General features: G+C 36.0%; 1 protein-coding gene across 2 annotated transcripts; it reads left to right on the top strand.

The window, feature by feature from the left end:
• Positions 1–655: 655 nt before the first annotated feature.
• On the top strand, positions 656–24986 carry Hormad1 (HORMA domain containing 1). 2 transcript variants are annotated; one of them, XM_021265873.2, is made up of 15 exons: positions 656–796; positions 2075–2140; positions 2950–3094; positions 4820–4883; positions 5658–5694; positions 7440–7460; positions 7830–7856; positions 9897–9964; positions 10956–11107; positions 13004–13251; positions 15271–15337; positions 15620–15696; positions 16814–16897; positions 20187–20255; positions 24298–24986. In XM_021265873.2, exons 2-15 carry the CDS (start codon positions 2108–2110, stop codon positions 24376–24378), a joined length of 1173 nt encoding a protein of 390 aa, XP_021121532.1. In that variant the 5' UTR covers positions 656–796; positions 2075–2107; the 3' UTR covers positions 24379–24986. The 2 variants fall into 2 exon arrangements, with proteins under 2 accessions (XP_021121532.1, XP_021121534.2); XM_021265875.2 differs by having other exon boundaries at positions 720–801; positions 24298–24574.
• Positions 24987–25819: the final 833 nt, after the last annotated feature.

Below are 25819 nucleotides of genomic sequence, written 5' to 3'. Positions count from 1 at the left end.
AAAGCCATTTGTGAAAGAAAGCAAAATACTCACTTCACTATTTTTGATCCTGAAAACAGGGTTCCAGTCCTCATCTTTTAATTGAATGATTTGAGGCAAATCTTTTTATATCTGGTGTAGCCATTTCCTCTGTAAAGAAGACATATCGAAGTTTATGAATAATTATGCTGTATGTGTATATATATGTATATATATACATATACATACTAGGGACACAGTTTATTTGGATAGATAACAATCCATAAAGTAAGCTTATACTTCTGGAAAATTTGCAACTACCAACCCATTCTGATTTTGTTTCTAAATGAGATGTAGATTATTTTGATAGCTATCCATTGTCCCCACGGCGTAGACCACGCTAGAGCAACCGGCTTCCAAAAGGACACAGGAGACCTGAAGGTGGGAAGGCAACGCGTGTCACTCCCAGTTACAAAATCAAAAGTCAGACAACAATCAGAAATTGATACAGAAAAGCTGACTGGGTACATTTTGGTCAGTACAGGAAAGGAATGCATACGCAAAAGGCTTTGCACCTCCAATTACTTAAAATTCCCTTCCAGCACCTGGCTTTCCCAGGGCTTAGACTGGGCGACTCAGCCTCGTGCGCCTTGCGACTCCCGGCATGCCATGCGCAGCTCTTGGCGGGAAAGTTGACCTCGACCAGGGGTCAAAGGCTGCTGTTGCGTGCCCCTCACGCGCGACCCAGCGACCGTTGAAGGAAAGCGCATGCGCCTTGGGGAAAGCGTGCGGGGCGTTAGTGCAGTTCGTTTCGTCGCTGGCTCGCTTCACGCTTCACGTAATGTATATGTTTGTTTCGGGTTATTATTTCTACTTTTTACATTTTAATCTTTTTCTGTTGCCTTCTGACCACTCTTAACTTTCTTAAGGTCTTACTGACGAGATATTTGAGGGAAAAAAGTAGACCTGCTTTTCACAAGAACTTCCTAAGATGGGGTTAATTGAGTGGGCTTGTCCAGGATTTATCAGAACAAATTTAAACGCATCCAATAACTAGACCCTTCTATGAAGTTTGATTATACTAGCTAAGAAAATTAAACTGGGACCAAATAGATTGAAACATACCAGTTTTGTTTTGGTACCGGGGCTCGAACTCAGGACCTTGCGCTTGCGAGGTAGGTGCAGTGCCACTGAGCTACATCCCCGGCCCTATATCAGCTTTTAATAGAGAAATCAGGTCATAACATTTCGGAATACTGTATTTTCTGTTGCCTTTTTATAGCTGTACCACAGAGTAAGACGATATTTATATCTAGAACCTTGCTGAAGGAAAGTCGCCTGATTTGGATATTTTGAAACGAATACTTTTTTCAAATTAAAAGATTTTTGAAGTGTGCTTCGTGGTGTTTCACACTTGTAATTCCACCTACTTTGGGAAATGAACCAGGAAGATCTCTAGTTCGAGGCCAGCCAGGAATCCATAACCAGGCATCTCTCAAAATTGAGAGAAAAGGGAAAAAAAGGGAGACTTGACAGGGTTTGTCAGGAGCAGCTTTGTCCTACCTGACGTTCAGTGTTGGGGATGCATGGTTACTGTATAGTGAAGGAAAACAGGAAGTTTGGGCTTTCATAAAAAGCTGGGTATAGTACTAGCTAATTGGAAAGCTGGGGCTGGAGAATCACTTGAGCTCAGGAGTTTGTAGCTAGACTCTATTTTCAAAAATGTTTGTTTTTTAATCTTCTAGTGTCTTAGGCAGAGGCTACAGCCTTGTGGTAGCACGCAGGAGGATCTATGTTCAATCACAACACCCCCACAAAAAAATCTTAACCAGCCAGGGATTTAGCTCAGTGGTTCCAGTGCCTGCCTTGCAAGCGCAAGGTCCTGAGTTTGATCCCTGGTACCAAAACAAACTTAACCCATTTATGTGAAACATTTTAGTCCAATGAATTAAAATTAGATCCTAACTCAAAGTAATGGCATAGCAGTATGGACCTCTAGATTTTTGAAGATTTCATTTTAAGTTTAAAAAAAATCTCAAATTCAGATAAAATTCTGATTTTAATAAATTAGAATATTTTTTAAGATCTAAAGCTAAAGCTTGTATTTGTATCACAGGTTGAATTAAAGAAAGTACTTTATCAGAAGAAGATGGCCACTGCACAGTTGCAGAGGACTTCAATGGTATGATTTCTTGTATTTAATATATATAAATCTATGTGATTTTATAATTTCTTGAAGTCTCAATTATATTTTTGAAAAATGGAGTCAGTTTTTCGAGGGTTTAATGATAACAGAAACCCCATGTTTTAAAAAAAAGTATTTTCTAAACTCTTTTAATGAATAGAGAAGTCTATTGAATGTTTGGAATATTACATTAAGTTGCTGTTCCAATTTTTATTTACATTAGGTATTAATATTGTTCCATTGCTTTGATGAAGTTATTCTTAACAGTCCATCCTTAGAAAACATCCATGATTCAGAGATAGATAGAATTGTGGTATTTACATAGGATCTTGCATTACAGTTACCCTGTGTTAAACCTAGTCAATGATGAATCAGGCATGGTGGCATACACCTGTAATTCCAGCACTTGGGAGGCTAAGGCAGGAGGATCACTGCAAGTTCAAGGCCAACTGGGGCTGCATAGTGAGTTCAAGGCCAGCCTCAGCTATATATCAAGACCCTGACTCAAAAAAAACCTGGTCAGTAATTAAAGAGAAAATCCATGTTATCTGTCCATGTTTTATGCATTTACAGTTAATCTGCAAGAAGTTCTTAAGCACTTTTTGCACATTACCTTTAAGCTATTACTCCTTAGTAACACCCTCATATTTTACAAACCACTCTGCTTTTCTAGGGATAACTAACCACTAGGGAAAGAATTCTTTGGGAGAATACCATGTCTGTGCAAAATTGGATCTACTGTAAGTGCAGGGGGGTTTATTTTTAATAAGTATAAATAGAACGTTTTAATTTCTCTTGAATTTTAGAGTACATTGATATTTCCCAGTAAGATATCAACTGAGCAGCAGTCTTTGGTGTTAGTGAAGAGGCTCCTAGCAGTTTCAGTATCCTGCATCACGTATTTGAGAGGAATATTTCCAGAGTGTGCTTATGGAACAAGATATCTAGATGGTAATATGTTTATTTTAAGCTTCTTTTTTGGGGGGGAGGCTTGCTCCAAAATTAAGTTTTGACTTAGAGCTCATGTTTTTTTAGTAGTGGCTTTATTAATACTATACCCATATCTGACAGTTCACTCATTTAAAATGTACAGTTCAGTGATTTTTTAGTATGTTCAGAGTTGTGCAACTATCACGTCAATTTTAGAACATTTTCATCACCCTAAAAAGAAATCTTATATCCATTAAGTCGTTATCCATTCCCCACCCAACCTTACCAGTCCTAGGTAACCACTAATCTATTTTCTGTTTCTATACATTTACTTAATCTGGACATTTTATATGAAAGGAATAATACAGTAGGTGATTTTTTTGTGACTGACTTCTTTCACTTAGCATAAAGTTTTCAAGGTTCTTCCATGTTAGAACATGGATTAGTCCACCATCCTTTTTCTTTTTCTTTTTTTTTGGTACCCAGGATCAAACTCGGGACATTGCATTTGTGAGGGCAGGTGCAGTGCCACTGAGCTAAATCCCTGGCCTGCTCTGGCCATTTTCATTGTTGAATAAAGTTCCATGTGTGACTACCACTCATCAATTGATGAGCATTTGTGTTGTTTCCACTTTTTACTAGTTTATATAATTTCACATTCATGCTCAAGCTTTTGGGTTTCTAAAATTTTTTTTGAGGTGTTAGGGATTCCATTCTAGGCAAGTGCTGTACCATTGAGCTACATCTTTAGCTCTCTACATTTTAAAAAAGATATTTAGCTGAGTGAACTGGCATACTTCTGTAATCCTAGCTTTTTGGGAGGTTGAGGCAGGAGAATTGTAAGTTTGAGCCCACCCTAGGAAATGTAGTAACTTAGCGAGATCCTGTCTCAAAAAAAATTTTAAAGGGCTAGAGATATTTATCACTGCAAAGGCCCTGTGTTTAATCACCAGTACTACTAAATAAATAAATTTTTTAGAGTATATTTAATATCCCCAGAACCAAAAAAAATATATTTAATACCTTTAAATGCACTTATTGTAAATTGTTTCTCAAATATAATTTCACCTGACATTATACTTTTAGTGATTAAACAGATACAGATATTCTGTTATGACTTTGTATAGTGGTAGTGTATGTTCTTGTGCTATTTTAAGGAAGTAAAATAATACAACTGATATTTCTCAGCATATAATACATGAGTAATATTGTGCAGCAACTCTGTACTGGGCAGTTTGTTAAGTACTGTTATGGACACTATCTTGTTAATTCATATTATAGTCCTGTGAAGCAGTTGTTGCCCCTATTTTTGAAATAAGAAACCTGAGGTCAAGGGATGCCCTTTGTCCTTTCCATTGCATGACATGTTGCATCTTTCCAGAGTTCTTTGACAACCAGTTAACTTCTTGGCAATTATAAGTATTTTGCTGGGGTAACAAATTTTCTAAGACTCTTGGACAACAATAGTATGAAAGCATTATATCTAATATTCTGTATCCTATAATTTTTAATGAAAATTTTTCTACTTATCAACATAATTATATTATGATGACATTTTATAAAAAGGATAAAAAGACTTTCTATATAACCTTTCTTCCTTTCATTACATTAATATCAATCATTTGGAAGTTCCTTGCCATTAATAATATACCTGTAATACACAGCTGAAGAAAATAATCTTTGCTTAAAATTTCTAGTTGTTTACTGTTCTTAAATAACTCTGTATTTGTCTTAATTGTTTTTTAGATCTTTGTGTCAAAATTCTGAGAGAAGATAAAAATTGTCCAGGATCTACACAGTTAGTGAAATGGTAAGGAAAAAAATACTTAAAAATGGAAAATTATTTTTCTAAATTGGATAACTTTATACATTAGATACTTTTCAATGTTTAACCAAATTTTAGTGATTCACCATTTAATGCTGGACAGCAGTCTTGCAGATCTTTGAATTCTTATATTAAAATTTCCCTTCATCTCATATCCCATGTGAGCAGTCTTTATTTTCTATTGCTCCCCACATATAGCTGTCAGATGTTTTATATGTCCCCTCTATCCCCTGTCATCATTTTATATTTCGGCCACACTGTTTATCTTTTCTTTTCTTTTCTGCAGTACTAGGGATTATACCCAGAGGTACTCTACCGCTGAACTACATTCCCGCCCCTTTTTATTTTTTGTTTTGAGGCAGGATCTTGTTAAATTACTAAATTGCCCAACCTGGGCTCAAACTCATGATCCTCCTCCCTTAGCCTTCCAGAGTGCTGGGATTATAGGCTTGCACCATCATCCCAACACTCATTCATCCATCCATTTGTCTGTCTTTCTTTTTTTCTTTCTTCTTTCTTTCTTTTTCTTTTTTCCTCTCTCTCTCTCTCTCTCTCTCTCTCTCTTTTTGTAGTGCTGGTGATTGAACACAGGGCTTTGTGCATGGTAGGCAAGCACTATACCACTGAAATGCATGTTTTTTTTCAAGATAGTTAATAAGAAAGAAAGGAAATTTTAGTAATAAGATAATGGAAATTTGTGAACGCTATTTTCTAGAATGCATTCAGTTTAAAAATGAATCTTTGATGTTTTCTTTTTAGGATGCTAGGATGTTATGATGCTCTACAGAAAAAATATGTAAGTTAATATCTCTTTATCTTTTTTCTATACTTTATACTGTCTAAGCCTGATTAATATCCAGTAAAGCATTAATTTAAACTAACATAGACAGGGCTAGGGATCTAGCTCAGTGGTGCCGCCACCTGGCTCGAAAGTGCAAGGTTTGGAGTTAGATCGCCAGTACCATAAATAAATAAATAAACAGACATAGGCCAGTTTGAGTTACTGAAAAGTCTGAACATTTTAATATTTTAAAGATTAATCTTCAGTTCATTTAAAGCTAATGGAATCAGTAGTAAACACATGTGCCAAGCTAGTTTTTGTTAATGTTCATTGATATTGATAGCACATATGGACTTTAAAAAATAATTAGTTAAGTCTTAAAATAGTTCATCCATTAGTTTTACATGCCTTCTATAATCTTTCTTGTGTTAATAATTTAATAAATTATTTTTAATTAAGGTTCAAAAATAAATTTTCTTTTTTCTTTTCTTTTTTTTTTTTTCTGGAGACAAGGTCTCTCTGTGTAGTTCAGGCTGGCCTTGAACTTACTGTGTAGCCCAGGCTGGCTTCGAACTCAGTGAGCCTCCTCCCTCTGCTTTCTGAGTGCTGAGATTACAGGAATGCACCACCATGCCCGGCTCAAAAATAAATTTCTATGTAGTCTAGGTTTAATTTTCACAAATTCTGAATTAGTGAAATTAAGAAGGTTTTATAATAGACTATGAGCCTTTTTCCTTAGTGTAATTTTATACATGTATAAAAAAGTCCAATTCTAGCAAAGTTGTGAAGGTGAATATCCATAGTTCCTAATCTTCCCTATTTTAAGGCATAATAAATACTGAGTGCTGGGACTGGGATTTAGCTCAGTGGCCAGGTGCCTGCCTCATAAGCGCAAGGTCTTGAGTTTTATCCCCGCTACCAAAAAAAAAAACAAAAACAAAAAACTGAGTGCCTGCTGTGTGCTAGGCACGTTCTCAAGGTAGGAACAGGGTGAGATAACAGTGGTCACCATAACAAAGGGAGTCCCATCTAATGTAAGAAAATAGTCAGTAAAACAATTGGGTACTTCCCAGTAGTGTTAGATGCTGTTAAAATTTGTAGGAAAAGTATATGATACATACAGTGGTGGGTTAATTTTAGATGATATGGTCGGAGATTCTCTGAAGGGATGATATTTAAGCTGAGACCCGGATGAGAAGAAACCAGCCAAGTATTAGTTTGGGGAGAGAATATTCTCAGCAGAGCATGAGAGTTGTAGAGGAGTTTAGAGAGTTCTAGAAACCAGCTAAGGCCAGTACACTGAGAGCAGTTGTGCAGTGGCATCAGATGACCATGGGGAGGTAGACAGGGCCAGAATATTCAATGCTGTGTAGGTAAGGAGGTTGGATTTTATTTCAGGTGCAAAGAAAAGCCATTTGAAAGTTACAAGTAGAAAATCATAAAAACAAACAAACAAACAAACAAACAAAAACACCTTTACTTATGGGCCGGGGATTTAACTCAGTGGTTCCGCTGCCTGCCTCACAAGCACAAAGTCCCGAGTTCGATCCCAGGTACCAAAAAAAAAAATAGATATTGAAAAAGGACAAAGAATTTTCTTTGGGAAGGGGTGCAAGGGATTGAACCCAGGGCCTTGTGCATGCTAAGCATGTGCTCTGTCACTGAGCTACATCCCTAGCCCCTAAAATAGGACAGATAATTTTTTATGAATCATAACGAAAAACTTTTATAGAATAAAAGGTTTTTGTTCTTTATTTCAGCTAAGGATGGTCATTCTAGCTGTAAGTACTTTTAAATTGTATATATTTTATTTTGGGGGGGCACAGGGAATTGAACTCAGAGCCTCACACTTGCCTGGCAAATGCTGTGCCTCTGAGCTACATTCTGAGCCCCATAATTTTATATATTTTTAAATTAAAGACTATTAAGGTCAGCCTTTCTTCATTAAACAACAGTGAAACTATCAATTGATTATGTTACTTTATTCAAATAGTTGATCTGTTCAATGGGAAAAAAGTATATTATTTGGGGGGTTATTTTGTTCTTGTTTTGTTCTGTTGAGTTCACTAAATATGTTAGTCTAAATATCCAGTTTACTTAGTCCTCAGTCCTTAATCTCAGTAATTCAATTGTAAATTATTTTTAAATAGGTGTACACCAATCCAGAAGACCCTCAGGTAAGTGTGCTTGAATTAGTAAAGAAATAATGCTTTTAATATCTAAAGATAAAAATATATTGATACCGTGTTCTTTTTAATTGTACTTTAATCAATGCACTTTTATATTTTCATGTTTAAGCCTTGTGAAACTATTCTGACGTAATATTTGTATTATTATATTTAAGTAGATAATCCACTTACTACAAGAGATTATATAACTGACCCTAACCCACAAAACATACAAATATTGTTAAAATATTCTTTATCCAGAATTATGAAAGGACTTGAGTTTAGAGAAAATAACCTCATTCTTAAACTTTGAATATTCACTCCAATCCAGATACATTTACTTGTTCATCTGACAGTAGAGAAGAGTAGATAATAAACAAAAGGGAAAACCAGAAGGCAAGAAACAAAGGGGAAGAATATTTTGAGGGCTTATTCTCTATTAGGATCTGTTCTTAAGGGGCTATAAATGCATTACCCCCAATTTATTCATGACAGCCTTCATGAAGCAATTACCATTGTCATCTCCACTTTCCAGATTAGGAAATCTAGATACAAGGTTTTTTGCCTAACGTCAAAAAGTGGAAGTAGCAGAAATAGCTTCTGCTAAGTAGCTTCTTTGGCAGAAGTAGCAGAATCAGAATTTCAACCTAGAAAGCTATGTCATCATTTAGGCTCTTAACGATTGATTATACTACAGGTGGTACAATATGATGTTTCACTCAGTCATAAAGAAATACATTTAAACTGATTTTTAAAAAGAGAGAAAGTAATGAGAGAGAGGGACAGAGAGAGAGAGAGAGAGAGACTGAGTCCATCCCCATGGGAGCACTAACACATAAAGGAAACAAAGTATTCCAGGTTTCAGGAGAACTAGAAATGTGTCCTTTCTTTGACACTCATACCAGCAGTTAGTGTGTAATATATGACTATAGTGACAAGGTTGGTTATTTGATCAAAGTCATGCATGTAAGAGACAGAGTCAAACTGACTTTTATAACATCCATTCTTGAGACTACCCATTAACCCATTAATCTGTTAATGGGTTAATCTACTCTGAATGGATCAATCTACTCATGAGTGCAGAGACCTCATGACTTAATTCCTTCATTCCTGGTTTTATTTACTATCTATAATGGGGATTAAATTTCAACTTGAATTTTGGTAAAAACATTCAAACAATAGCAATGTCTTAATATGTTTTATGCTGCTATAACAGAATACCTGGGATGGGGATTTAGCTCAGTGGTACCACTGCCTGCCTTGCAAGCACAAGGTCCTGAGTTCGATCCCCAGTACCAAAACAATAACAACAAAAAAGTTACAGAATACCTGAGATTGGGAAATGCATAAAGAACAAAGATTTATTTCCTAGACTTCTGGAGGCTGGGAAGTCTAAGATCTAGGAGCTGCTGGCATCTGAGGGCCTTCTTGCTGCATCATAGGGCAGTGCAGTGTCCAAGCTTATCCTTATATCAGGAACCTACTCCCACCATAACTGACCCATTCCCATAATACCAGCAGTAATCCATTCATGAGCTCAGTGTTCTCTCTCTCTCTCTCTTTTTTTTTTGGTACCAGGGATCAAACTCAGGACCTTGCACTTGTGAGGCAGGCGCAGCACCACTGAGCTAAATCCCCGGCCCTCAGTGTTCTCTTGACCTGATTACCTCTTAAAGGCCCCACCCCCAACACTGTTGCATTGGGAATTAAGTTCTCAACACATGGACTTTTGGAAACACATTCAAGCCATAGCGTTTAACCACTCTTCTGAGATCTGGTGTTTCCCTTACCTACCTTCGAAGAAATTCCTAACATTTAGTATACATAACATACATTGCAGTGAGTGGGAAAATAAACATCTCTCCATGACTAAATCCCAAATCCCAGATTATGGGAATTGGCTGAGGTTTGGAAGCTTCAGTGGACCGATAGGGATTAACATGTCAGAAAAACTATTGACTAAATGTTGAGTCATACAAAAACAGTAGGTAGCTATTTACCAGGCAGAATGATATATCAATTACTTAACTGCAACATTTTCTACTTAAGACAATTTCAGAATGTTACCAGTTTAAATTCAAGTACACCAAAAATGGACCAATCATGGACTTTATAAGGTATTGTTCTATAATTTTCTCTCTATATTACACATTACCACTTATTAATGTTATGTAGTTAAACTTCAGGATGAATTGTATGGGACAGGGTACTGCAGATTGAACCCAGAGCCTTGTACATAGTAAGCAAGTACTGTATCATTGAGCTACATCCTTAGCCCTATTTTATTTTTTGAACAGAGTTTTTTGTTTGTTTGTTTTTGGTACTGGGGATCAAACTCAGGACCTTGTGCTTTCGAGGCAGGCGCCAGAACCACTGAGCTAAATCCCCAGTGCTGAACAGTTTTGATAAGCTGTGTGGCTGGCCTCAAACTTGTGATCCTTCTATCTCAGCTTCCCAAATAGCTGGTTTTACAGGTGTGTGCCACCCTGCCTAGCTAACTTCAGGATTAATTGTGAAACTTCTCAAAAACCCGATCAGCCATCAAGATGTAGCTGTCAAAATAGAGTAGTGCCTTTGAATAGCTACAAGATAGGATTCTGTGGCTAATTACTGTATATACTATTTTAATTGTGGAAAAGGACTTGAGTGATTAGAAACAAAAACCCATCATTTGGGTTCTTTAAACACCTTATATAAAAAAATTAGTTTTATTTATATAAAATTTAGTTTTGGTTTATTACAACAATCTGTATTAATAGTGATATTAAAATTTTACAGTGGTAATATAAATCACAATTTATGATAACAATTTCATGCTATATAATCTCAAAGTGTAAAGTGTTGTTTTTGGTGTTTTTTTTTTTGGTACTGGGGCTCAAACTCAGGACCTTGCACTTGCGAAGCAGTTGCTGGAACCACTGAGCTAAATTCCCAGCACCTCAAAGTGTAAAGTTTTGATGTTAAAAGTGACCGTTTTTAGGGCCGGGGATTTAGCTCAGTGGTTCCAGCACCGGCCTCGAAATTGCAAGGTCCTGAGTTTGATCCCTGATACCAAAAAAAAAATAAAGTGACTGTTTTTATGAAAGAAATTGTCTGATTCTCTTCTAGTAAAAATCAAACCAATGAATCTAGCATGTCAACTGCTGACACCAAGAAAGCAAGTATTCTCCTCATTCGAAAGATTTATATTCTAATGCAAAATCTGGGACCTTTACCAAATGATGTTTGTTTGACGATGAAACTTTTTTACTATGATGAAGGTACTATTTGTAATATGTCTTGTTTTAATTGATACCTGTGTTTTGATTATTGAAACAGTTGATTTCCATTTCAAATATTTTTATTTAGCACTTAAAGTGTTAAGTATTTCTTTGAAATTATAAAATTTGCATTTAATATCAGTATTTGAAAAAAGAAATATTTACAAGACTTTAAAAGACACACTTCTCTGGTGAGGAACATATCCATGTGAAGTACAACTTTACTCAATTAAAGAAGTGAAATTGAGACAGTAGTTTTCACTTTTCAGATTGGTAAAACTTGTAAATTTAACGGCAAAGGTGTGGAAAAGCAGGCACTTTTATATACTTTCTTGTGTGTATGGTTCTGGATATTGAACCCAGGGTACTCTACCACTGAGCTATATCCCCAGCTTCTTTTTTAATTTTCAAACTAGAGACAGTCTTGCTGAGTTGCCCAGGCAAGACTTCCATTTGAGATCCCCTTGTCTCAGTCTCCCAAAGTGCTGGGATTATAGGCATGGACCTCTGTACCCAGCTATATTCTTGATTGAATGTATGTAAGTGCAATATTTTTAGACAATAATTTGGCAATATCAAATTTTAAATTTTAATTCAGAAATTGTATTGCTAGAAAACAAGGACCAGGGATTTAGCTCAGTGGTTTCGCCCCCTGCTGCACAAGCGCAAGGACCCGAGTTCGATCCCTGGTACCAAAAAAAAAAGAAAACAATGTTGGAGCCGGGGCTATAGCTCAGTGGTGCCGCCACCTGCCTCGCAAGTGCTAGGTCCTGAGTTTGATCTCTGGTACCAAAAAAAACCAAACAATGTTGGGGATGTACTTGCAAAAAAAGTAAGATCATAAGATTTGTAAGAATTTTTATTATAGCATTGGCTATAATGAACAGTTTAAGTGTCCTTCCTTGGGGGTTGAGTTAATACACTGTGGTGCATTGATACAATAGATTAACTGTGCAAGCTGTTAAGAAAAATGGTGATAAATTGTCCAAGAGATTTTACAAATTAAGAACAACTAGGTACAGAATGGGATGATTTCACTTAAGTTTTTTGTTTGTTTTTTTTTTGGTACCGGGGATCGAACTTGGTTCCTTGCCTCCTGCTCAGCAGGCAGCGAAACCACTGAGCTAAATCCCTGGCCCCCACTTAAGTTTTTAAAGAATATATAGGTACTGTATTTCCCTTAACATACATATGTAATATTAGATCTTTTATTATTTGTATAATGTTTACTAGAACATAAAACTATGAGAATAATGACTATCATTTATCAAATACTTGCTGTGTGCCAGTTTTGTTCTGAACATTTTACACATTAATTCAACTTTCACCCACAATAACCCTATGAGGGTAAATATTATTTTCCCTGTTTGACAAGAGTGATAAATAATTTGCTCAAGGTCACCCAGTCAGTGAAGAAAAACAGAGGTTACTTTCATTGAGTAAGATGAGGACTTGGAGATGGGAGGAGGGTGATTCTTATTTTTCAGATTATGTACTTTTATATTCTTTGAAATAAGCTTTGTTTCCGTTTTTTCTTTTTTTTCAATTTTTTTCTTTCCCTTCTTTCCTTTCCCCCGTCCCCCTTCCCTAGTTCTCCATTCCCCTTTGAACATTTTCTTCCTATTTCACAATATCTGTTATACATTTTGACCCTCATTTACACTTTTAGTTTCTCACACCAGAGAAATGATTTGGTATTTACACATGTGTGTCCTCTGTATTTCACTTAAGAGTATGGCCTCAAGGTGCATCCATTTAGCTATAAATGCCTCAAGTGTATCTTTTTTTATGGCTGAGTAGTATATTCTTTGAAATTTAATCTGCTTGTGTTTTTATAATTGTAATACAATTTGTTCACTTTTATGAGCAGCACAGTTTATACTTGCTTTATTGCAGTTACACCCCCAGATTACCAGCCTCCTGGTTTTAAGGATGGTGATTCTGAAAGAGTCCTATTTGAAGGGGACCCTATGTACTTAAATGTGGGAGAAGTCCCAACACCTTTTCATACCTTCAAAGTAAAAGTGACTACTGAGAAAGAACGAATGGAAAATATTGATTCAGCTATACTATCAAAACAATTAAAAACACCACTTCGGAAAATCCTGGTGGACAAAGATGATGTAGAAGACAAACAGCATTATGTAAGTGTGAGTGTATTTATAAAGAGTTATAAATACCATAGTAACAAGTGCTTGATTTAATTCTGAGGACTTTAATAGCTCTGGTTAATATTTGTGTAAATACTGTATTATAATCATAAACTCAAGGTTGGAGGGGACCTTAAAGTCTAGGCTTATGGTTTTAAAACTTTTTACTTTTGTTGAAACAATATTATACTCAAATTTAAAAGCACAACTATTCTTTTTTGTTGTTATTGTTAAATTCTTTTATTGGTACATTTTAGGTATATAACACAATTACATTTCTCATTGGGAATTGTACCTGTACATAATGCATCTTGGTTCTTTTTTTTTTTTTTTTGTACTGGGGATCAAATCTGGGTCCTTGTGCTTTGGAGGCAGGTGGTGGAACCACTGAGCTAAATCCCCAGCCCAAGCGCAGCTATTCTTACTGAAGCAAAAATGGTCCTAGAAGCCTAGCCATTTATTACCTCACTTAACCTCATAGTGAACTCTGAGGAACCCAAAAGACTATAGGGCATAATTTGAATATCACTGAACTAGTACAGTTCCCCAGCTAATGATGGAGTCCTTCGTACCCTACCCCAACTAAATTCTTGCACAGCCTGGGCATGAACTAAATTCTTGTACAGCCTGTGCATGAATTTCTTCAGAGCCTGGAAAGTCACATTCGTGAAGCAGCCTGGAAGTTTCTGGAAGGCAGGAAAAATACCTTTTTCAATTTATAATCTTCCTGTGTCTTGCACTTAGCTTTAGTTTGCATTCTCATTATTGACTAGTGAGTGGGAGACTAGAAGTAGGAAAGTGTACTTTTGGTTCCCTCATTCCTAGCAAATGTGAAAGTCATTGTTTTAATCTTTCAGCTTTATACCCCTTTAATCTCACTTTTTTTGTTTTCTCTTGTCTCATTTTATTCTAAATTAGTATGTACAGAGAGGTTCACTATTCTGAACTAGGCTCTGTGGTCACAATTTTACTAAAGAAAATTCAGTATTCAACCAATTCAATTAGAAGAAACTTTTTCCTAAAATCTAAATCCTATCCTTATTTTATAAACAAATATACTGGGATTTTTGTAGTATTCTTTATTTTAATATCTTTGACATAAGTAGTCACAAAGACAACAATAAATTATAATTGGGATTTTAAATCTCTTGCTATTTCTAGTGTACCATGACGGAGCCTTTCCATCATTAACTTCCTGATGAGGGGTTGGGCTTGGCCAGAGTGTATGCCAACACACAGAAATTCCAGAAGTATAAAAGTGGTAGCTTATGGGTTGGGAATGTATCTCAGTGACAGAGCACTTGCCTAAAATCCACAAGGTCTAGAGTTTGATCCCCAGCGCTCTCAAAAAATAGCAATAAAGAAGAGGTAGCTGGGTGTGATAGCACACACCTATAATCCCCAGCACTGGACAGCCCTGAGTTTGAGGCCAGCCTGGGCTACATAATGAATTGAAGGTCAGCCTGAGCTATATAGAGAGACCCTGTCTCAAAAATAAATATTTTAAAATAGGGAAAAGAGAGAATGGATGAAAGAAGAAAGAGGGAGAAGGAGTGAGGGAAGGGAAGGGGCTTGTTGCATGAACATGTCTAATATAGTGCCATCAGACAATAGTAAAATCTAAATATTCTTAGAATTATCATGCATTTTAGCTCACAGTTTTGGTTTTTTTGTGGGGTTTTTTGGTACTGGGGATCAAACTCAGGACCTAGCATTTGTAAGGCAGGCGGCAGAACCACTGGGCTAAATCCCTGACCCTATCATGCATTTTAGAGAAAGTTGTATATTTGTATTATTTGTCCTTAAAATAACCCTACAAGGTAGAGAAAAGTAGTAGTTTATATTTTATTTGAATAAGTTGTGTTGTGATAGTAATTCTAGGACTGCTTTTAAGTCTAGCAAGCATCAAATAGTTGTAGTTGTATATTTAAACTTCACATGAAATAAATTTGTTCATAAATAACTTCTATCCTTGATTTTTTCAATGTATCCATCTTTTTATTAATTATGTAGGATGACTTTGACCTTGAAACTAAAATGGAAGTACAGAAAAAAAACTCAGGAACTTCTAAAACTGAAGGTAAAAAAAGTCAACAAAAATACAGATTAGCCGGGCCTGCTGGTGCATGCCTGTAATCCCAACATTCAGGAGGCTGAGGCAGGAAGGTCACTCACTGTGAGTTTGAGGCCAGCCTGAACTACATAGTGGGTTCAAAGCCAGCCTAAACTGCATAGCAAGACCCTGTCTCAAAAAAAAAGAAAAAAAAGAAAAAAGATGTGTGTGTGTGTGTGTGTGTGTGTGTGTAGATTAGATTAACTACCAATTCAAGTTTATACCACTTTAACTTTTTTTTTTTCACAGAACCAAATTTAATGATTGAGGAAGATGAAATTATGAGGTGTAAAGAAAGTCCGAATCTTTCACTTTCTCCCTTTCAGGTATAAACTTAATAGTTCCATCTGACTTTTAACTTTTTTTTTCTTTCTTTCTTTTTTTTTTTTTTCTGTACTGAGGATAGAACTCAGGACCTTGTGCTTACCAGGCAGGTAGGGGGCCACTGAGCTACATCCCCAGTCCACTTTTAACTTTTCCTAAGACTGATTATTTAGTTTTCAGATTTTTAAATTTTAGATCTTTTAGAATAAAATTAAGTTCTTAGAATGTTCATTATTAACAAAAACTGGCTGTTATATATTGAAAATTTTTGAGCATATTTATTCTGAATTTGTTTAGTAAACCTAAATACTATTCATAGAATCTCAGAATTTCAGGGCTCAGCTGGGCATGGTGGCACATGCCTGAGCCACTTGGGAGGCTGAGGCAGGAGGATCACCATCTCCATGAGTTCGAGACCAGCCTAGGCTACATAGTGAGTACAAGGCCAGCCTGCACTACATAGCGAGACCCTGTCTCAAAAAAACAACAACAAAAAAAGAATTTCAGAGCTCAGTAGAATCTTACACAGTTACTTATTACACCCTGTTTTGTATTTACAGATGTGGTCTATAATACATTTTTGTTGCCTCAGAATGGAATATGGTTTTGTTTTACATGTGCAACAGTAAAATTACTGAAATAACAGAGAATGTGATCTTGGAAATAATGGAGTTGATGATTGATGACCACATTCCTCTGCCCAGCCCCTTTCTCAAGTGAGAGTAAGCTGACATTTGTATCTTCTAGAAGGGTAATGCCTAGTGATCATTTGTGTCTCAGTTCAGTAAGTAGTCAGCTGTGTACAGTGTCAGTTTCAGTATCTTTACCAACTCAAAATTACTGGTTTTCATTAACTTAATATGAGAAGATCCTAAATTTTGTGTGATTTAATTTTTTGTTTTGAGACAGGGTCTCACTTATGTAGTTAGCCTGGTTTGAACTCATTATATAGCCCAAGCTGCCTTGAATTCACAGCAGTCCTCCTGCCTCAGCCTCCTGAGTGCTGGGATACAGGGGTGTGCTACGGCACCCACCTATGTGATTTAATTTTTAAATCCCATTTATTATGTTGTGACAAAGTTTTATTATGTGGTTTTATGTAGTTACTTTATTTTCTAGGTTGAACAGTTAGTCAGTAAAACATCTGAACTTGATGTATCTGAAAGCAAAACACGAAGTGGAAAAGTCTTTCAGAATAAAATGGTAAATATCACTTAGGTTTGTTTTCCATTATATACTTGTAATTTCACCCCATATCACTACTTCATTTATTGAACCAATATTTATTAAGTACCTATTATGTGTCAGGTACTTTACTAGTTACTGAGAATATAATCTAGTTAACATGTAGTTCCTAATCTTAGCAGAAAGTTTGGTAACCAAAAGTAAATAAGCAGTGATATAGGGGAACTATAAAAACATTGATAGGCTGCCTAGAAACACAAAGGAAAGAATAATTTTACTAGAGGTTCATTAAAGAGAGGAATCCAAAAAAATAAATATATTTTACAATGAAACCAGTCTGCAAATAAGTGAAATTATAATAAAAATTGAAGGAATATTCTCATGAAAAAAAATGTTTAACCCTGTTTATTACGCATGTTGATATCTTCTATCCAGTTGATTTTTTCCATTAAATGAAATGCTGCCTATGACAAAAAAAAAAGGAATCCACAAAAAGCTTTGAGAGGAGATAATATTTATTTATTTTTTAATTTTTTTAATTTTTATTTTTTTTGGTACCGGGGATCGAACTTGGGTCCTTAGCTTGCGAGGCAGGCAGTGGAACCACTGAGCTAAATCCCCAGCCCGAGAGGAGATAATATTTAGATTCTCCACAAAATTTCCTAGAATATCAGAATGTTCTGTCTTGCTGATTATCTCGTTAATAAGACATTACAAATTAATCTTTTGTATATATCTTGCATAAAGTAAATTTTATGTTCTTAAGCAAAAAATCAGTTTTATTTTAGTTTTTTATACTAAAATAGAAATTCATATTTGATTTTAGACATTTAAGTTAACTCTCAAAGGTTCAGGGGTGAAGAAACAGCATTCTGTAAAATATAAAATATTATGTCCAAAACTAAGAAATAAATATCTCTCCGTCAGTGATGTACTATTTTTTCCCAAATCTTCATTCAAAAACATCATGTTGATAGATTGAAATTAGACATAGAATCGATGAGACAGAAATCAACAAATGCCTTAGGGTATGTTTCTCTCACAGAGCTGGTTATTAAACATTTACCAGAACACAGTAGATTATAGTGCCATTTTTGGTGTCTTTTTCTCTTCACAATCTCTGGGAAGTTAGAACTGGCAGAAAGTAGCATTTAGACTAGCGTGATGGTAAAAGAGATAAATGTCAAGAATTAATAACTACAGCAGTAAAATGTTCTTTCTTGCCAGCTCCCATACAGGATGAGTTTCTTTACTAGGATATAGGGAGAGAGGCAAACATTTAAAACAGTATTAGGAAGATTTCTTTGTAATGTAACATTATGCTTTGGAGCTGGTATAATGACGCACACTTGTAAACCTAGCTGCTTCGGAGGCTGAGGCAGGTGGATCACAAATTCAAGATCAATCTGGACAGGGGCTGGGGATTTAGCTCAGTGGTTTCAGTGCCTGCTGCGCAAGCGCAAGGACCTGAGTTCGATCCCTGGTACCAAAAAAAAAGATCAATCTGGACAATTTAGCAAGATCCTGTATCAAAATTAAGGAAAAATGTGTTGGTGAAGTAGCTTAAGTGTGACTAAAGCTAGAGGTTCCATTTGACCCAGCTATACCTCTTCTTGGTATCTTCCCAAAAGAATTCAAAGCATCATACCACAGCAATATATGCACACCCATGTTTATAGTGGCACAATTTGTTTTTTCTTTTTTTTTTCTTCTTGGTACTGGGGATCAAACTTGGGACCTTGTACTTGTGAGGCAGGTGCTGGAACCACTGAGCTAAATCCCCGGCCCCTTTAGTGGCAGAATTTGTAATAGCTAAATCTTGGAAACAGCCCAGATGCCCATCAACTGGCAAGTGCATAAAGAAGATACGGGGTTTTTTTTACACAATGTAGTACTCCTCTGCCATAAAGAAGGATGCACTTCAGACATTTATAGTTAAATGGTTGGACCTTGAGACCATACTCCTGAGTGAAATAAATCGGACACACATGTTTAAATACCACATTGTTTCTCTAATGTGAGAAACTGAAAGCGGAAATAAGGACTGAAATGTATAATGGATTTTGGGAAATGGGAAGGTGTTCGAATGGGAAGGGGAACAAGGAAGGAGGGTGGGAGGCAGGCAGGGACAAAATAAAAGTGAAAAAGAAAAAAATGGAAACAGCTTTTGTACACAGGGAGGGAAGGAGGTTGGGAGGGAGTGGGATAAAATAAAATATGTATTTTTTAAAAGTAGCTAAGTGTGACACCCTAGGTTCAATCCTCAGTACTAGGAAGAAAAAAAAGATAAAAGATGTTTTGAGGGAGCCAGGGATTTAACTCAGTGGTTCCATCACCTGCTTTGAAAGTGGAAGGACCCAAGTTTGATCCCCAGTACAAAAAAAAAAAAAAAAGATGCTTTGAGGACATAAATTTACTTCTGAAATTTCACCTTTTAAATATGAACCTCAGGGCTGGGAACTTAGCTCAGTGGTTCTGCCGCTTGCCTTGCAAGCACAAGGACCCGAGTTGGATCCCTGGTACCAAAAAAATAAATAAATAAATTTTAAAAATAAATAAATAAATATGAACCTCAGCCAGAGTACTCTGATTTTGAGAATTGTGAATGAGTTATGGCTAGACAAGGTCAAGAAATGAAAATGTTCAGTAATATAAATACACACAATAAGGAAGTTATCATTGGAAAGGACATTTCAAGTGTAAGAAGTACAGTATGTCCTTTTAGAAAATAATGTAATAACAGTTACTAATTTGCCTCCTAATCTTCATTTTAATAACTACATACATAACATTATTCACAATAGTCAAAATGTAGGAAAAATTGAAATGTTCAATAGTAGATGAATGGATAAACAAATTGTAGATATCCACACAGTGGAATAGCCAGCCATAAAAAGGAATGAAGTACCATTCTTGGAATAACTTGGATGAACCTTGGAAGTATTATGCTAATTGAAAAACAGTCACAAAAGTCCACATATCATATGATCCCATACATGTAAAGCTCAGAATTGGGAACACTATTGAGAAAAACTTGGGGCTGGTGGGAGGATAGAAAAATGAGAGTGTGACAGCTAAATGATATATGACTTCTTTCTGTGATGCTGAAAATGTTCTAAGATTGGGGATATGTTGTACAACTGAATATACTTAAAATTATTGAATTGTATACTTCTAAATAGGTAAATATAGTATTCAAATTATGTCTCAGTAAAGCTGTTTTTAAAAACTACATAAAAGTTGAAAGATCAACTATTGACTATTCTTTAAGAAATAACCAACTAATAATTACTCTGTCTTTGTGGAGCCACATGGAAACCAACCAGTTAAATCTTCTAAAGAAACTCGGAAGAGAAAACCTGCATCTGGAAAAACAGTAAGTCTTACATAATATATAGGTTAAGTAAAATGGCAAGTCTCAGAATATCACTGCTGTAGATTAAAATAATAAATTTGATCATACCCCTGAATATACCCCAGAACTCTGATATTCAAACCTTGTTCAAATATATTTTGTTCTTAAAAATGAGTTGACTTTAGGGCTGGGCATTTAGCTCAGTGGTTCCGCTGCCTGCCTCACGAGCGCAAGGACCCGAGTTCAATCCTTGGTACCAGAAAAAAAGAGTTGACTTTGAAAAAAGATTAAATATATTGGTTTATTAATTTTTCCATATAAATACCTGTTGTCTCATTCCATGAACAATTTAGTTATTAGAAGAATTTATGAAAGAAAAAAAATCAGTGTCAGGAAAAATATCAATAGAACAGGAAATAACATCATAAGAATATTCAAGACACTTTGTTTATGTGGAACTAAAATTGACCCCAAAATTAATATGAGCTTTCTAGAAAATAAAACTAAGGTAAAACTAAAAAAAAAATTCTGTGTTTTCACTAAAAATATAGCATCTTTCCCCGGTACCAAAAATAAATAAATAAATAAAAATATAGCATCTCTGGGCTGGGGATGTAGCTCAGTGGTGCTGCACCAGCCTGGCAAGTGCAAGGTCCTGAGTTCGATTCCTAGTACCAAAAAAAATATAGCATCTCCTCCTAGTATCTCAGGAGAATGAAAACTATATTTGGAACTCTATTTTACCAAGTCAGATAATGTGTTTTTGAGATACTTATATTTTTCAACTAGAATTATTAGTATTATTACTTGGTTAAAGTTAGACAACTGAGGGCCGGATATTTAGCTCAGTGGTTCTGTCGCCTGTCTCGAAAGCGAAAGGTCCCGAGTTCAAACCCTGGTATAAAAGAAAAAAAAACTAGACAACTGAAAACTATACACTGTTTTCAAAAATCAAATAGTAAAAATGATGATCTCAAAAGTATAGTTGGAACGGAGCATGGTGGCACACCCATGTAATCCCAATATGCGGGAGCCTGAGGCAGGAGGATTGCCATGAGTTTGAGGTCAGCCTGAGCTACATAGTGAGTTCAAGGCCAGCCTGAACTACATTGGGAGAATCTGTCTCAAAACACCAAAAATAGGTGGGGGATTTATTTAGCTCAGTGGCGCTGCGCCTGCCTCGCAGCACAAGGTCCTGAGTATGATCACCGGTGCCACAAAAAAAACCCACCAAAATATATATATATATATAAAAGAAATAGTGCCTCAGTTCACAAACTTAATTCATTCCACTGTTCTGAAAAAGATGGCCACATTCATATTTGTGCGGGAAAGATGGCTGTGGTTGTGCTTGTCACTCAATACAGAATTTACACACAAAAACAAAATTTTGGGCCGGGGATTTAGCTCAGTGGTTCTGCTGCCTGCCTTGCAAGCGCAAGGACCTGAGTTTGATCCCCGGTACCAAAAAAAAAAAAAAAAAAAAAAAATTTTGTCAAACATGTCTGTGAACCAGATTGAAAAAACTTTTTTATGGAAAAACTTTTTTTTTTGGTACCAGGGATTGAACTCTGGTCCTTGTGCTTGAGCGTGAACCAGATTGTTCACAAAAGTACTCATGAACTGAGATACCACTGTGTGTGTGTGTGTGTGTATATGTATATATATATATATATATATATATATATATATATATAGTTGGTTAATACTGTTTTCAATTTACATAATTTAAGGGAGTGGAATAACTTGATATTTCATTAACATATTAAAATTTACCACTGTATTCCACCTTCATTTTTTCTTACAAAATCATAATCCAATTTGTTATTCATAGTTTAATGTTTTCCAGTGAAATCATGATACAGTTATTCAGGGAATCTTGTTAGAATTTCTATAAGTCATCCTCTCATTCATTCAAAAGTGCACACTGGGGTTGGAGGTGTTGCTCAGTGGTAGAATGTTTGCCTAGCACATGTGAAGTCCTGGGTTTGGTCGCCTACTCTGAAAAAAATTCAAAACTGTGCATTGAATATCTGATCTCCATCAGGAACTACTAAATAACTAAGTACAGGGGATACAAAATAAAGATATGAAAGGGCGGAGGATTTAGCTCAATGGTTCCACCTACTGCCTCAAAAGCGCAAGGTCCCAAGTTTGATCCTCGGTACCAAAAACAAAAGGATAGGAGTGCCAGGAATGTATCTCAGTGAAGCTGTGCCTGCCTGGCAAGCACAAGGCCTTGAGTTTGATCCCCAGTACCAGAATGAATGAATGAATAAATGTTGCATGGTCCCAAGGTTGAATACGTTTCTTTTTCTTTTTTTTTTTTGGAACCGGGGATCAAACTCAGGACCTTTCGCTTGTGAGGCAGGCATGCCACTGAGCTAAATCCGCCATCCAAATGCTTTTCTATTTGTAGTCAAAATACTTTTTCTTCTCATCCCACCAAAATATTTCACTATTTTGAGAATATAATGTTAAATCTTTTACAGCCCTCCTGAAGATCTTAATAAGTATATGAAGTGTGATTGAAATATATGGTGAATGTTTAGATTTAAAAATTTATTACAGTAAGGCAGGCATGGTGGCACACCCCTGTAATCCCAGCACTTGGGAGGCTGAGGCAGGAAGAAGGGTGAGAGAAGCCAGCTGGCCTACATAGTGAGTTCAAGGGCAGCATAGACTGCATAGCAAAACCCTGTCTCAAAAAAAAAAAATCCAAAAGATTTATTACAGTGAAAGACACATTGTATTAATGTCTCTCAAAATACTCCCCTTTACTTCAAACACACATATCACATCATTCTTGGCACCTTCTAAAACAGTACTGGAAGTCCTCTTTTTTGAGTGTCTTTACAAGATGTTATAAAAATTATAGTGAATGCTGCTCCTGAGTGCCATCTAGCAGAAAACCTTGCTTGTAAAAACATTATCCAGGTAGGGGAAGGGAAAAAAGGGAAAGGAAAAAATATGAGAAGAGGAAAAAAAAAATGGAAACAAGGTCTTTGCAAATAGGGAAGGGTGGGCAAGGGAAGGGGAAAAAAAATAAGAACCAAGAGACTCATGTAATGGTACAAGATCCCAATGATGAATGTAACTGTATTTTATACCTAAAATGTACCAGTAAAGTTAATCGGGAAAAGAAAAACATTATCCACCTTATTCACCAGATCTGGCACCATATGACTTCCAGATCTTCCCCAAAGTCAAAATGACCATGAAAGGTAAACATCTTGCATCAGTTCACAACATTGAGGCAGCCACACCAGCACAACTGAAGACACTCATGAAAGAGAACTTCCAGAACTGTTTCATAATGTGGAAAGAATAATGGGATAAGTGTGTTTAAAGTGGGGGCGGGGGGGTTCTTTTTTTTTTTAGTATCAAGGATCGAACTCAGGACCTTCTGCTTGTGAGGCAGGTGCAGTGCCACTGAGCTAAATCCCCGGCCCCAAGGAGGGTGTATTTTGAGAGGGATTAATGACAGTATATCTTTTACTATAATAAATTTTTCTAAAACTTTACGGTATTTTTGTCACACATCCTATATTTTCAGCAGCCATCTGAAGATGTATATTTTAATAATAGTGTTTTACCCTTACTTTTAAAGAACACAAGTATCCTTTCTTGTTTTTTTTTTTCTTGTTGTTGTTGTTTTTATACCGGGAATTGAACTTGGGACCTTGGCTTTTTGTTTTTGTTTTGTTTTTCTTGGTACCGGGGATCAAACTCAGGTCTTTGTGCTTGTGCAGCAGGGGGCGAAACCACTGAGCTAAATCCCCGGCCCCACAAGTACCCTTTCTTAATAGGAAATAGTTAACGCCTATGTATGGTAGGTATAATTTTTTTGTTTTTTGTTTTTTGTTTTTTGGTACTGGGGATTGAACTTGGGTCCTTGCGCTTGCCAGGCAGGCGGTGGAACCACTGAGCTAATTCCCCAGCCCTGGTAGGTATAATTTTTAAAACCAGAAAGAGACCTCAGAAAGATTTTTTAAAAAGATGCAAAATAAAAGATATTTAAACTAGAAAGAATCTATTCTTAATAGTTGTTTTCTTTTAACAGGTCTTCCATCACTTTGATTTTTCTAGTCAAGAGTCTGTGCCAAAAAGGAGAAAGTTCAGTGAACCAAAAGAACATATATAAAAATTACTTTTCCTCTGTACATTTGGAAAGTTCTTCTCATTATTTAAAGTAAAAGATGCTCTATTATTATTTTAAGGTGTGTTCTTCCCTACCTCTGAAAATGTATATGCAGATTGGTCCTTAACTTTACCTGAGATAAGTCCAAGAGAAATTTGGAACAAAACCAAATGTGGTAATTGATGCTGTTCATTGTCTACTTTATAAGATCTATCTTCCATTTTAGTGGACACTTTCTTTAAATCTATATTAACATAAGGCCCTATAATGCAAACCACTTTTTGAAATAATGTTTATTTTGGTATTAAAATTTTGTAAAATTCATTTTTTCCTTTTGTTAAAATTATACCATAGCCCAGGGATTTAGCTCAGTGGTTCCGCTGCCTGCCTCGCAAGCACAAGGACCCAAGTTCAATCCCTGGTACCACAATAGCTGTTTTGTCATTGTGTTGTTATTAAGACGGTGTTCTTCAATATATTGATATATTGTATTAACATATATAGTGTACAATTTAAAAATTGGTACTCAGTTTTTAAAAACTTTTACTGCTGGACAAAAAGATGACTGATTTTTTTTTAAGGACAAAATAAAATGTTCAGTTTCAAGGTTCTTTCATGGCTTGTAATTTTTATTTAATTACCAGAAGGTATTTAGGTATTAATTTTTTGTTGATTCAAGGTCTTGCTATATAGTTTAGGCTGACCCTGAACTCACCATGAAACCTAACTTGATCTCAAACCTGTGGCAATCCTCCTGCCTCAGTGTCCTGAGTGCTGTGATTACAGGCGTGCACCACCACACCCATTTAGGTTTTAATTTTGCCCTGCACTCTAAGAAGCTGAGGCCTGAGGATCTCAAGTTCAAGCCCAGCCTGGGCAATTTAGGGAGTTAGTGAGACCCTGTCTCACATTTTTTAAAACCATAAAAGAAGGCGGAGGGCAGGTTGGGGATGTAGCTCAGTGAAAAAGTGTAAATTCAATCCTCGATAGAAAAAAAAAAATGCTAAGCATACTTTGTTGTGGAAGTGTGAAAGACACAGCATTTTTAATGAGAAAACTAGATCCTAGGGCATTCCAGCCTTGCTATTTCTTTTTTCCATTGCTTTAGAAAAGGAAGGCTTAGAACGCCTTCTATTTGCCTCTAGTAGTTTCAGCAGCCATATTCCATGTACATTAGCCATGCACTTGTCAGTAACAAGCACAACCTAGGGAATGGTGATACATACCATATGGTAAAAAATGTACCTATTCTGTTTAATGTAAACCAAATAAACGTCCACAGACTGGCTCAGATCAGGTTTTTCTGGAACAGTCAGATAAAACTGGGTGTCAGAAGCAACCAGTTTTAAAATGTTTATTCTTAACTGCTTGGATCCCAGCACTTCTTAATGTTTCTCCAGTATGCACTGCTACAGTAACACACCTGCTACTCTGAAATTGGTCA

The sequence above is a fragment of the Heterocephalus glaber genome, unplaced genomic scaffold, assembly GCF_053883595.1.
Source record: "Heterocephalus glaber isolate CG9 unplaced genomic scaffold, H.glaber_assembly_v1.0 deba00001442, whole genome shotgun sequence".
In the NCBI taxonomy this organism is placed as follows: domain Eukaryota; kingdom Metazoa; phylum Chordata; class Mammalia; order Rodentia; family Bathyergidae; genus Heterocephalus; species Heterocephalus glaber.
This window is presented reverse-complemented; position numbering and strand designations above follow the sequence as displayed.